Source organism: Rissa tridactyla, chromosome 3 (assembly GCF_028500815.1).
Source record: "Rissa tridactyla isolate bRisTri1 chromosome 3, bRisTri1.patW.cur.20221130, whole genome shotgun sequence".
Classification (NCBI taxonomy): domain Eukaryota; kingdom Metazoa; phylum Chordata; class Aves; order Charadriiformes; family Laridae; genus Rissa; species Rissa tridactyla.
This window is the reverse complement of record NC_071468.1, coordinates 89650428-89662956: the sequence shown is the minus strand read 5'-3', so window position 1 is coordinate 89662956 and position 12529 is coordinate 89650428. Positions and strand designations below refer to the sequence as shown.

Genomic DNA, 12529 nt, shown 5'->3' with positions numbered 1-12529 from the left:
GTTGCAGTTACAGAAAGATTTCCTCGTGATTACTTGACCACATCAGAATGTGCTGCAGGAGCTCCACAGATGTCTTGGATTGAGGGAATTACCCAAGCAAGGGAGTCACAGTTAAAATGAGGGTCATGCAGCCACTGTGGACACAAGAGTGCTCTTCAAGAACACCTTCTCGAAGGAACACGTTCCCTGAGAGAAAATCATTGCAGAGCCATGTTTGGCTCCCTCAGGAACGCCTGCCTTCCCTCTCCAGGCACCTCCTGTCACCTTCGTTCAAATGGCGGAGAGGTAACCAGGTACGCACACTGACACGGATGAGCTAGATGTCTCCAAAACGTATTCATTGTCTACTGTCTTTAGCCTCAATTTTAGAAGCGATTCTGTTCTACACCCTGCAAGACCGAAGGCAAGAAAGCCTGTGTAGGTTCGATACGGAGACTTTCACTTTTTAAAAGCACTGGCTGTTCTGGATTTCTCCATTTTCAGGAAGGCAAACTTAATTATCAGGAGAGTTGCTCACCCAGAGGAGTTGTTCACACCCAAGTCCAACATAAGGCAAAGTATGTTAAAGCATACTGTCCTCTCAAAAAGCAGGAATTTATGCCCTCCAAGCCATTATGGGAATCAAAGAGATGTTTTTACTCTGGAGAATACATGTGTTCTGCACACAATATTTAGGTGTGTATTTAGGACATAGTTTTTTTCCCAAACCATGCAAAAGGAAAGTTTTCTGGCGCGTACTGGCATTGCATGTCCTGATGAAATAGCAGCCACGTGAAATGGTGGAATTGTGCATCCACAAACCAACCATTCTGAATAGCCTAAGGCTAGGCAAGCGTGTAGGAGATGAGTCTGTTCGTCATGTTTTATCAGGCCTTTGAAGGCTTGGTATTTCTTCTCTAAAGTGCAGATTTTGATTTTGTGCTCCTGCTCTTTACATGCAGACTAGAACCCTGCATGCAGAGCTGCTTCTGACACACTTCTATACGTACTTAGGGGACTGCTGTAAAACTGCACCAGCTCCAACACAGCGGTGCATAGCTGCGGACTGTGCTTTACCTCAGTGCACATGGCCACGTGCACTGAATTTTACTATAAACATAGAAATAAAAGGGAGGAGGATGCTTGGTGGCAGTTTCAGGAAGGCATGACTAGATCCACACGAACACTTGAGAACAAGGCACACCTGACCGTGCTACAAAAATCTCTGCAGAGGTTTCATGAGAGGTCCCCAAGAGCAGGTTCGTAATACTGAACTCAGTATTGTTAATTTATTGCCTTCCAGGGACAGCAGATATATTTACTAGAGGATGTGGGGTTGATTTAGCCTACACTCAGCTTCATTCCTGGGCAAAGGGGTTCCTGGGGTTTTTTTCTTTGTTTTTTTTTTAACACAGTAAAAAAAAAAGTGCCGCTGCAGCCAAGAGAAACTGCAGACTGTTACTTATCTTTACAAGTGACAGCTTCCCTGATCAGACTCATTTTAGCAGGGTGAACACAAGTTAAAGATTTGTGCCCTTTCTCCCCTCCTACTTTAATCTATCAGCATGTCCTCCAGCTTTCCACGCTGGTGTCGCTCAGGCGATTCACATTCTCACACCTTGCTTTTGCCCTCTCTCTTCCACGGCCCCGAACACTCCTCCCTCCTTAAAAACACAATTCACTAAAGCACAGCGTTCAGCTGGCTGCCTCCCCATCATACTCCTCCTCAGTTTGGGGAGGAGGACTCACAACACTCCAGATACTCAAATGGCCACTCCAGATACTCAATGGGTGTTCATGTCTCCAAAAAATCCCCCGAAACTGAAGGAGAGAAACTGGAATGAACTCACTCCAAAGTGTAAGAGCATCCATCCGGGCTTGGATTTTGAGAGACAAGGAAAGGCATTTGCATTTAGATGGTTTCCAATCCCCCGATTTCCATCTGCGTCTTTGGGCATTGCAGCCTCCTTTGTCAGACTGCCTAAAATATTTCATAACTGAGCAAGTTCACAGGAGGAAGCGTTAGGCCACGGCCCCCTCCCTTTCCTGGCAGTAACGTGGGAGGAGAGGCGATGCTGATGGATGGGCAGGGATGCCGAGCGCATCCCCCTCTCCCAGCCAGGCTGGCCGACGGTCCCATCCCATGCCCCAGCAGGTTTCAAAGGAGGCACTGTGCAGAAGGCGCCCAGCCTTCGGCAAAGGGGCTGCTCCTGTGCCTGGAAAAACGAGCAGTCCCAGCAGCTTGTTTGTTTGTTTGTTTTTCCAGGGGAATACAGGTTCACTCATCATTACAATAAGCACATTCACGCTGGCCCTTGGCCGGCATGAGCCTTCCAAGCCCAGCGCCGTGTATGAATGAGCCTAGTAAGAGCTACATACTGCGGAGTCTTAGTCAATGTTTTTCAAATTTGGGTCAGTCTGAGGCGCCCTGGTTGAAAAAGTATTGCCACGAGCATTGTAAATTAGCATTTTATATTCCCTTGAAGTGCCTTTTGAGGAAATTAGCCTTCATTACAGAGGCATCTCCCCTGTAAATACGGCAAACAGAAAATACCTCTGCTGACAAGGACAGCATTGTAGGGCAGGGAAGGAGAGCGAATGTTGCGTCTGAGGGAAGAACTGGACTCGTTCAGCAGCTCAATGACACGGGCAGGGGCATCTCCCCTCCCCAGCAGCATCCATCCGCTACAGACGGCCATGCCTTTACACCCAGGAGCAGCACCCCGTTGCCCCCCAGGACCTACCAAAACACTAAAGGTGGAGGCATCAACCCCTATCGAACACATCTCAAGGGCATCAGGAGCCTCGTGTTACTGCCAGCACGGTGGTTCGCCATGCCCAAGTTGCGGGCATCACAAAATTATCCCGTTCCCAGCCCCGGGATCTAAACTGAGAAGGCAGCAAGAGCGCGGGGTTGCTGCGGCGTTGTTTCGTTTTTTGGATTTCGGACCATTCTCATGTCCCAGCCAGCACTAGGGCCAGGATTTTTGGCCTGGATTGGAAGCTGGGGAGGTTCCTCCACAGGCGAGTGCAGCCAGTGGAAGTTGGCTGGCACGAGGCGAGGCTTTTCAAAACCTTCCATGCTCCAATCGGAAAGCGGCCGAACGCTGGCTCTTCTCAGAAAAGTGCTGCCCTTGTCCTTTTTTTTTCGTGAAAGCGAACTTGGTATTCAGTCGGAGCAGGCCAGAGCTATTTCAGACACGGAAGACAGCAGACACAAATCAATAGAAAAAAATAACTTCTTTTTATTTACAAAAAAAATCCAAATATTGGATGCTGTAAACAAAATTCACAATCTGTTCCCTCTAGAGTCTGTTTTCCATCAGCTCTTTTTCTGTCTGTGACAAAGCCTATAGTCAAAATGTTCCAAAAGAGCAATCCAAGGAGCAGTTTGCTGCAACAGGATGCCTTGCAGAAGGCAACAGTTGTAAGGAAATCTGAGGGAAAGCAAATCTGCACAGACTCCTAACAGACTGCAGGAGCCTGCAGTGCTTTAGCCAAGCTGTCTTGAAATTTGCAGGCTTTTTTTTTTTTTTTTACTATTTATTTTGTTAGCAAACCATTATTACAACAGCAAAAGAGTACACCGATTTTCTTTCTTGCAAGGGAAACTCTCTGCATAAAGAAAACCATACAAAAGAATATATTCAAATAGGAACTGAATATGCAATTACAGTTTTTCCTTTTCTGTGCAGTTTTATCTAACACACTTCATTTTCTCAATGAAAAAAAAAAAAAAAAAGCTTTTTTTTGAACCGGTAGGAGCTTCTGACATGATGCAAACCAAGCATTTAGCAAGAGGTGTTCAGAAGATTTGTGTGAAGGCCTTTGTGCAAGATAAAAAAAAATATTTAAGTGCAGTAAGAGAAACTAGAAAAATATTATCTTTTTGGTCTTCTAATTGCCCTTCTATTTTTAGAAGAAATGTTCTTGCATTCGGGAGGACAGGTACATCTAAGGGGAAAAAAAAAAAATAAATTACCCCATTTCAAAGCTCTCAGTTGTTTCATGATGGCTACATTTAACCAAGTTTAGCGCCCTGTTGGTTAGCAGTAAATTCAGCTGCGGCACAAACAGTTTTACTGTAATCAGGTCAATGTTTTTAATCAGTTCAGCTCTTTAAAAGGGGCACTGTCTCTTGTAGCACAAGTTCTAACCTTACATGTGATTGGATGGGAAAAAACGAAGCCTACGAAGCAAGAATGCGGTTATTAACTTTAAAAGTACCAGTGTGCTGAAGAGGAGGGGAAAAAAACAGTTAAAAAAAAGTCAGACTTTATGGAGGGGAAGGTGTGCAAACCGCAGAAATAAACCAGCTTTGAAAAGGGGTTCTTATTTTCCTCTTGGCCTGAACTCATGCCTTCTTCCCACCTCTAACACCAGGCACCTTTTAAGCCACCAGTCACAAATAAAACAAAGCTCCACCAGTTCCACCACTTGATCATTAACATATGCAAAACAGATCCGGAATACCTATATAATATATATAAAAACATATTATATATGTATCAAAATGCAAACGCTGAAAGGTGCAGTTTAGCTCAGAGCCCCGCTGCATGCACTATAAGGTAACTAGCTGCTGTCAATCATTTGAAAAAAAAAAAAAACAACAAAAACAACACAATAAAATGTGAGCTGAGAGGAAGTAAATCAAAACTTTCTTTCAAGCAACGGAAAGAAAAAAAAAAAAGGGTCCTTCAAAGGAAAAATACATCGTGTCATGTAGTATCAGCCTTCTGTGGTTGTGGCACAGCTATAGATTCTCAAACCCTTTTAAAGAGCGGATGACTCATTTATTTGCTGCAAATAGTTGTGGGGAGAGAAGACATACCACATTACCAGCTGATCCTATTTCCCCAGCCCTCCCCATCGCTTCCGCTAGCAAAACCTTCCCAAGGAGCTGGAGGCAAGGGGAAAGAAGGGGCCAGGAGCCCCCAGCCCGCACCCTGCGGGGGGCTGGAGGGGGGGACTCGAAGGGGACCCCGGCGGCGACCCTTGGGGATGAGGCCGGAGCCCGGCGGGAGGCTGCAGCCGTGGCCGGAGGAAGGGAAGGAAAGTGGGGACCAGGGTCTGCGAACCAACGCCGGGAAACGGCAACGATTCCCCGCTTTTAGGTTTCCTGAAGGACTCGCACCGGGAAGGTGCTTCAGTAAACAAACCGGGTTCCTGTGAAATTGCCTCCAGAGTGTAAAAAAATAAAAAAAAAAAAGTACAAAGCGCGACAAAAATAGATGTACCTTGCTCGCTCCGTAGGGAAAACACACTGCCAGGACACGAGTCCTCTCCCTCTCCCCTACCCCTGCCTCCTCCAACGCCAGACCCTGCCTGCAACCAGCCAGAGCACAGCGAGGTTTCCTTCCAAAGCCTGAATTCCCTTTTCTTTTTTTTTTTTTTATTTTTCTTTTTTTTTTTTTCCTCAGTAAGAAAAAGCAAAATATTAAGAGTCAAGTGTCACTTAGTCATTAGGTTTTCAAAGCCCAACAGAGAATTTAACACCTTCAGAGATGGCACTGAAGTGAAAACGACAGCGGAGGTTGATTTTTTTTTTCTTCCCCCCCTCCTACCCTCCCCCACCCCCACCTCCACCCCCCACCCCCCCGCGCTGGTCTTGTTGGGAGAGGAAATGAAAGTGAATAGTTATTGTTCCAATGTAAAGTGATTCCATTTAAATAAAGTACAGTACTGAAATTGTAAATGCAGTGTGACAACCAGATCAAAGATGTTTAATATTTGCATAAAAATATATATATATAATATATATATATATAAAATATAATTTTAAGCAATCGTGCAACACTCTTAAAAAGGGTTCATTTCACATTTGCTAAATTCTAGTGGTCCTGGAATGCATAACGCATTCGATTAAAAATACTCCTTTAAATATTAACAATTAGTGTTCAAATCACCAACTAATACAATATTCTTTAGCTGTCAGGGGGTTTAAATAAACCTATCTTTGATCCACGTTCCACTGAATTACACATCATGGAGGTATGCAGTCACAACATTAGTGGGTTAAATGTCAAAATGGCATTACAGTACAAAATAGTTTAAAAAAAAATCAGCTAGTCATATGTTTCTCCATCTGTGGAATTATTATGGCTCACAAGCAACCCACTGAATTACTGTAATCCGTGTTCTTGCAACCAAAGACATTATCTGAATCCCACCTTAATCCTGACTGGTTCATTTACTCCAAATTTCTCAGGTGTGGGTTAAAAATTCACTGCAAGGTGCCCACTGTCCTATGACATCCTGTTGCAAACTGGAAAACACATAGTACTTTATTTAAACATTCCTTAATTGCTACATTTTCCTAGACCACATTAATATATATTGTGTGTGTATATATATAGATATACACCTATAACACGTACATATATACACACACAAACATATATACACACATACACACACGTACCTAGGATAATAGCACACCGACATAACATTAACTCTATACAAGTATTTGCCAAGAAAAAAAATAGGGCATTTCCTCCACCACTTATTCACAAGCTTATGGTTTGGGTTTTTTTGTTTTTAATCCTTGTGTCCCTGATAAAACAAAATGCATGGTTAAACCACAAAACTATATTTTTTTTTCTCACTTCAAATTTTATGAAGGCATCAGGCACTTTTGATTACTGTTGGTGTGTACAAATATAGCAACATCTTTCTTTTCTTTTATATATATATATATATACTCTACTGTATCTTCTTTGCTCGGATAACTTATTAGTGAAATCTTTGGTCCTTGAGTATATTCTGTTTGCCACAGCTGGTTTTCCAGCACTCTCGCATTTTTAAAATGTGAGACATGCACACAGCTGGAAATAATGGACTTTGTCATCGTACGTGTTTCTGTTTTTATAACTGTACCAATCCACTACTGTTCATTTGGAGCAAGCTGTTTCTGGTAAAGCATTCTAGTCAAGCAAGCTATACATTCTACATGGTCAATCCATAGACGGCACTTGCTGCAAGCCCCAAATGCAGTAATTCCAATATACATTTTTATTCAGCTTATCTCTGCTTTATGCCTCTAACTTTTAATTCCTGAATATATATATATAGAATTGTTTTTTGTGATTTTTTTTTCTTTTTGTTGTTTTTTTTTGTGTTTTGTTTCTTTCATAGTCTCCCTTTTGCAGATCCCATTCTAGAGTAAGAATAAAAATAAACAGAAAATAAGGCTTTCCCACCTTCTCTATGCCAAAGCTATGGGAGCAGATATTGCCAACCCATATTGTCATCAAGCATTCCTCCCTCACTTATTTCAGGGGAAGCTGGTTGCTTTTAATGACAGGCCTCTTGTGCTCTGGGGTAGGATCCAATTATTTGGGGGGTTCTTTCTCGATCGTGCTCCCGGTATTTATTAGAAGAACCGCAAGCTTTCCCCGAGCTTGAACGCCAGAGCAGATCATCATTGCACAAAACACCCCGTTTTCAAAGGGGCGTGTTGCCCCTTACTACATCTTAGAAAACATTCTCCCCACCGGGTCTACTAATTTCGGTCCTTAATTACAGGGCAGCCAAGTAGAGTATGTGTGCTGCTGGCAAGGGAACACCGTCTGAACCTGGGCGATATAGTAATTGCTGAAGTTGGCATCTGCTACGTACGGGGCTGGCTGGTAGTAGCAGGTGACATTGGCCACATTGGGGATGATATTTTGCTCGGCTAGGACCCGGATGGCCAGCATGGTGATCAGATTCAGAGTCTGTCTCCTCTCATGTCCCATCAGGCACACTGTGCTCTCATTCACCACACCGTGAAGGGTCATGAGATAGTCATACTTGCGGTCCTCTAATCCCACAAAGTGGTTCTGCAAGTAGGACTCCAGCTTTCTCTGCTGTTCTCCAATGTCTGAGAAGTCAATGAAAAACCTTGAACACATGTATCTCTGCAGGGACTTAATCTCGGATTCGGAGGCAGCCCTAAAGCCCCTTACCAAAAGGTTGCAGTACTTGAGAAGACCACCTCCTCTGATTTCTTCTGGGTTTCTGGTGGCGATTATCTTGTTGCAGAGGTGATCAAAGGCTTCCTGGAAATCCCCATAGACGCTCTCACCAATGATAGTCGGGTGAAAAGTTTCGGTCATCGGATTCTCTGAACACTCATAAAAAAGCAGCAGGGAGTCCAGCTTGATTTGAAAGGAATCGACACTGAATTCAAACTGCCGCCTCAGAGAGTCCACAAATTTCAGCTCCACATTTTTGCCACTGTTGTTGGACAGGGAGATGAGACTCCAGCGGTCTGAATCATTGCATACTTTTACCATTTTCTGCACATAAGCCTCCTACAATTGGAAAGACAAAATGAGCAAATGAAGACACAGATGCAAGAAATTTCCCCTTTACTGCATTTGTTCGCGTGTTCCCCCCCACCTCCAGCCCATCCTAGCATTTCATAAAAGATTTCAAGGAGCCTGCAGATACAAACCAGAGAAGAAATGCTTAATGTGCGGGCTTGGAGTGCTGTCACTGCAAGTGGATGACTGGGGAGGACGCTCTTCTGGGACTGTGTCATGCAAGGGAAGCATATGGCAACACTGCTTCCTTCAGTCACTTCTAAATACATCTACACAGGAAGCCCAAGGCATGCATGCCAAATATCCATGCACTCACACACAAAAGGTCACCGCTACAATCACACACAAAACCTTCCTTATCGGTTTCCACTTCTCCCTTCCCTCCCCAGAAAAAAAAAAAAATAAAAAAAAAAAAATCAAACTTAGCAAGCGTTCACTCCCTTCAGCCCTGCTCTTTCACTGCAGGTTCCACAAACCCGCCCCATGTTCCAAAAAAAACCAACCAACCCAACTCTTTCAAAAAAAAAAAAAAAAAAAAATCTTAGAGGCATTTGGCATTCAGCCTAATTGACGGGAGGGACCTGTCTCCGGGAGGAGGGAATATGCCTCTCCGCCGGGGCACGCAGCGCACCAGAAAGCCTGCTCTGCAGACGGGGTTTCCTCCTGGCAGGCATTAAAGCCAGCTCAACTGGGCCCCAACCCCCCGGGAGCGGGGTCGGGCGATCCGAGCTGCCGCAGCGCCCGTCGGGCAGATCCGCAGCGCCGCGCACGCCCCGCGTAAATCAACGCTCCCAGCAAATTAAGCCAGAGAGAGGGTGGAAAGACTAATTAATCCTGAGGAGCCCCGGCCAGCAAGCTTTACTGCAAACTCCTCCTCGGTTATAAGGGGTGGGGGGGAATCACTCACGGTCCCTGTGGGGCTTGGGGTGTGGGGGGGGCCGCGGCGTCCCTCGGTGCACCCCTCCATCCCCGGCGGGGAAGGTGCCCCGTTCCCCGCTCTGGGCGCCTGGGCACAGGGCAGCAGCTTTTTACCTTGAGGGTAAGCGGCGTGATCTTCTCCTTGTTCACCCCCTCGGGCAAGAAATCCAAGAGGCAGTCCAAGACCACGTCCTTCACAGTCTGAAACTCGGCTTCCCCTTTGAGGTCGGCGCAGAAGATGAGGTCCAAGTCCTTGTAGCCCAGCCCGCTGTCCTGGTGGAGGACGTGGCTGGCGGCCGAGCCGTTGAGCCGCACGTCCCGCAGGCCGATGCCCTTCTCCTCCAGCCGGCTCCGCACCACCTTGACGATCTGGCGGGGCTGCATGGCCAGCGTGGGGAAGTTGCCGCGGCCGTGGATGGGGATGGTCTCGCTGAGGATGCGGTCCAGCCGCTGCACTTGCTCCCAGCTCAGCACGTTGCAGTGCGCGCTCTCGCAGCCCCCCGCGTAACTCCCGCCGGGGCCGCCGCCGGCCTTCTCATCGTCTGCCATGGTGCCCGGCCGCCGCCTCCCCGGGCTGGACGGCACCGCTCCGGCTCCTCGCTGCCCCCCCGGGGCCCCTCTCCCTCCGCGCCTGGCAAAAGAGGAGGAAAAACCAGCGGTCAGCAGCGGTGCGCCCCCGCTCCGCTCCCCGCACGCACCGTCCGGACGGCGCCCACCGCTCCTTCCCGCGGGGAAGAGGAGGGGGGGACGACGGGGGACGGACACACACCTATCGATTAAATGAAAAATTAAAAAATAGGGCGAGGGGGAAGAAAAAGCCCCCCGGAGCCAGGCGGTGCTGCAGGGCAGGGGGAAGGCGCCCGACCTGCAGAGCCGCCGCCGCCGCTCTCGGCGCCCCCGCCGGGGCAGAGGCCGCCCTGCCGCCGCCCGCCGCCCCGCTCGCCGCCGCCGCGGGCTGCCGCCGTCTCCGGAGCTTTCGTAGTTCTGCCCGGCAAAGGTCCCCAGTAGTTTTTATACGGGGTTTCTCCGCTCTTCCGGGGCTCCGAGTCACGGCGCCCGCGTCCCGCCCCCTCCATCTGCATGGCCGGCCTCGGCGGTGCCCCCGGCACGCCCACGCACCGCGCACCCACGGGCCGCCCCGCCGGCCCCACGGCACGGCAGGGCACGGCTCGGCCCGTCCGCCCGCCCCTCCGCGCCGGCGGAGCGCCCAGCGCCGCGCAGCGCGGCCGCCCCGCCCCACGCGCGGCCCCGCTGGAAAACCCGCGCAGCGCAGCCTCCCCCCCCCCCCCCCCCCCCCGCCCCTCCTCTGGCGCGGGTTTGGCCGCTCGCCGAGGGGGGAGGCAACAAGTGTAACCCCCCGCCCTGCACCCGCGGGGGGCGCGGACACCCCCATCCCGCCTCCTGCCGTGCCGAGATGCGCGCCCGATGGCACCCACCTCCGCGCTGCCATTCATTCCCTTTTTTTTTTAATTTTTCCCTGTCTTTTTTACCAGCCCCCTCCGCACCCCCCCCCCCCCGACATTCCCGGTCATCCCAGGCACAGCCAAACTTCATACCAGAGCGCCGGAATTTGGCAAAGGGCCCCGTTACGAGCAGATGCCGAGGATCCCGGACCGTGCGGTTTGAGCTGCTCGGCTCCTGACCGAGATTTTCAAAGCCGCCTGCGGCAGCGCAGGGCCAGCGCGACGTGCCGGCCCGTCCCTGCCTCCCTCCTTCCCTGCCTCCCTCCTTCCCTGCCTCCCCCCTTCCCTGCCTCCCTCCTCGCCGGCGCGGAGCGGGGGTGGGGGAAGAAATCCCGAGGAGCACGAACGAGTCGGTGCCTTCCAGGGAAGCACCCTGCCTATAGAGTACAACTTCGGTAACTGCGGAGCGGGAAAAAACCCCACACGTATATAATATATACATACTATATAAACATATATATATTAATTTCAATTGCATTTTAATTATTTTAACATTTTAGAATGGGTGTCTCTGCTTGTTTTTCACCTGTTAAAGTGCCAAATATACATATAAATATTATTTAAACCAGACTAAGCGGAGCCCCCGCGGACTGCGGGAGGAGCCCCCTCCGCCCCGCTGCGCACCCCGCGCAGCTCCGCGCTGCAGACGCGCGAGTTGCGCGCGGAGAAGCCCGGGGCGCGGGGGGGGGGGGGGGGGGAGAGGGCGACGGACGGCGTTGCGTCACCTCTCGCAGATGCCTGACGCGCGCCAGGAGGGGCCAATGCGGGCGCGCAGCGCCGTGACGCGCGGCCACCCCAACAGGGCGCTTCGCCAAAGACGGAGGGGGGGGGGGTTTGGGGGGGGCACGGTGTATGAAGGAGCCTGACGGACCTTACCGCCCCCCCCCCCAGTTTTAGCTCACCCTCCCATTACCCCCCGCCGTGGGATGGGGCTGGGGGGGAGGGGGGGGGGACACGACCCTGCGCAGCCCCCTGACCCAGGCGAGCTGGCACGGTTTCCCCCCCCCCCCACGCCCAAAACCCCCGGGGGTCCCGCTGTGCGCCCCGTGCCCCCCGCTTTCCCCGTCTGCCGGTGCAGACAGAGAGACCCCGCTCTCCAGTCGCGGCGCAGGGCGCTGCGGACGCACCCCCTGCCCCGCTCTCTCCCGTCGGGGCTGAGGGCGGTGCAGACTGAGAGACCCCCCCACCACCACCACCCCCCGCCGGCGCTGGTCGCAGCCGTGTGGCAAGGGCGCCCCCTGCCGGGCACCGAGGGCGCTCCCGGGGGGGGCACAGCCGTGCGGCGAGGGGTCGGGCAGAAATACCGCGCTTGACAGTGGCGAGTGGATTTTTTTTTCTTTTTTTGAGGGGGGGGCGGGAGGTTACGCTTTGATTCACCGCCCAAATTCCCTGTTACTGCAGTATGGCAAGCCCTGGGCAGGGGCACGGGTTGTCCCCAGCTGCTCTGGGGGACAAGGAGCGGGGGGTGGGGGGGTGGTTCAGCCTGTGCCCCCCCCGCCCCGTGTGCCCACGCGTGTGGTGGCCAGGGGCGAGCCTGAGCGAACCCGCTGGAAAAGCGACCCAGGGAAAAAGGGTTTGTGGTCTTCTGTGCCAACGCATTTATTAAAAAAAAAAAGGGGGGGGGGGGGGAAGAGCAGGAAGCTTTTAAAACCCGAATGTGTGCAAGTGAATGCTGCTTGAAAGCAGAAGCGGAGCGTGGTGCATCTGCCGGCACGGTGAACGGGCTTCGCCAGCTTATTCATTATTTAAAATAATGAATTTTACTCATCCTGGCCTGCTGCAGGGAGCCCGCGACCCGCTGCCGGGGGGGGCCTGAGCGACCGGTTGCCGCTGCTCGGCACAGGGAGCCGTGAATCGCCGCCT

The 12529-nt window shown here is 50.7% G+C and overlaps 1 protein-coding gene across 3 annotated transcripts; it reads right to left on the bottom strand.

The window, feature by feature from the left end:
- Positions 1-6665: 6665 nt before the first annotated feature.
- TENT5A (terminal nucleotidyltransferase 5A) lies at positions 6666-10876 on the bottom strand. 3 transcript variants are annotated; one of them, XM_054197115.1, is made up of 3 exons: positions 10760-10876; positions 9318-9834; positions 6666-8273 (listed from the first exon to the last, which is right to left on the bottom strand). In XM_054197115.1, the coding sequence occupies exons 2-3, from the start codon at positions 9750-9752 to the stop codon at positions 7494-7496; spliced, it is 1215 nt and encodes a 404-aa protein (XP_054053090.1). In that variant the 5' UTR covers positions 9753-9834; positions 10760-10876; the 3' UTR covers positions 6666-7493. The 3 variants fall into 3 exon arrangements, with proteins under 3 accessions (XP_054053090.1, XP_054053089.1, XP_054053091.1); XM_054197114.1 differs by lacking the exon at positions 10760-10876 and adding an exon at positions 10069-10214; XM_054197116.1 differs by lacking the exon at positions 10760-10876 and adding an exon at positions 9973-10170.
- Positions 10877-12529: the final 1653 nt, after the last annotated feature.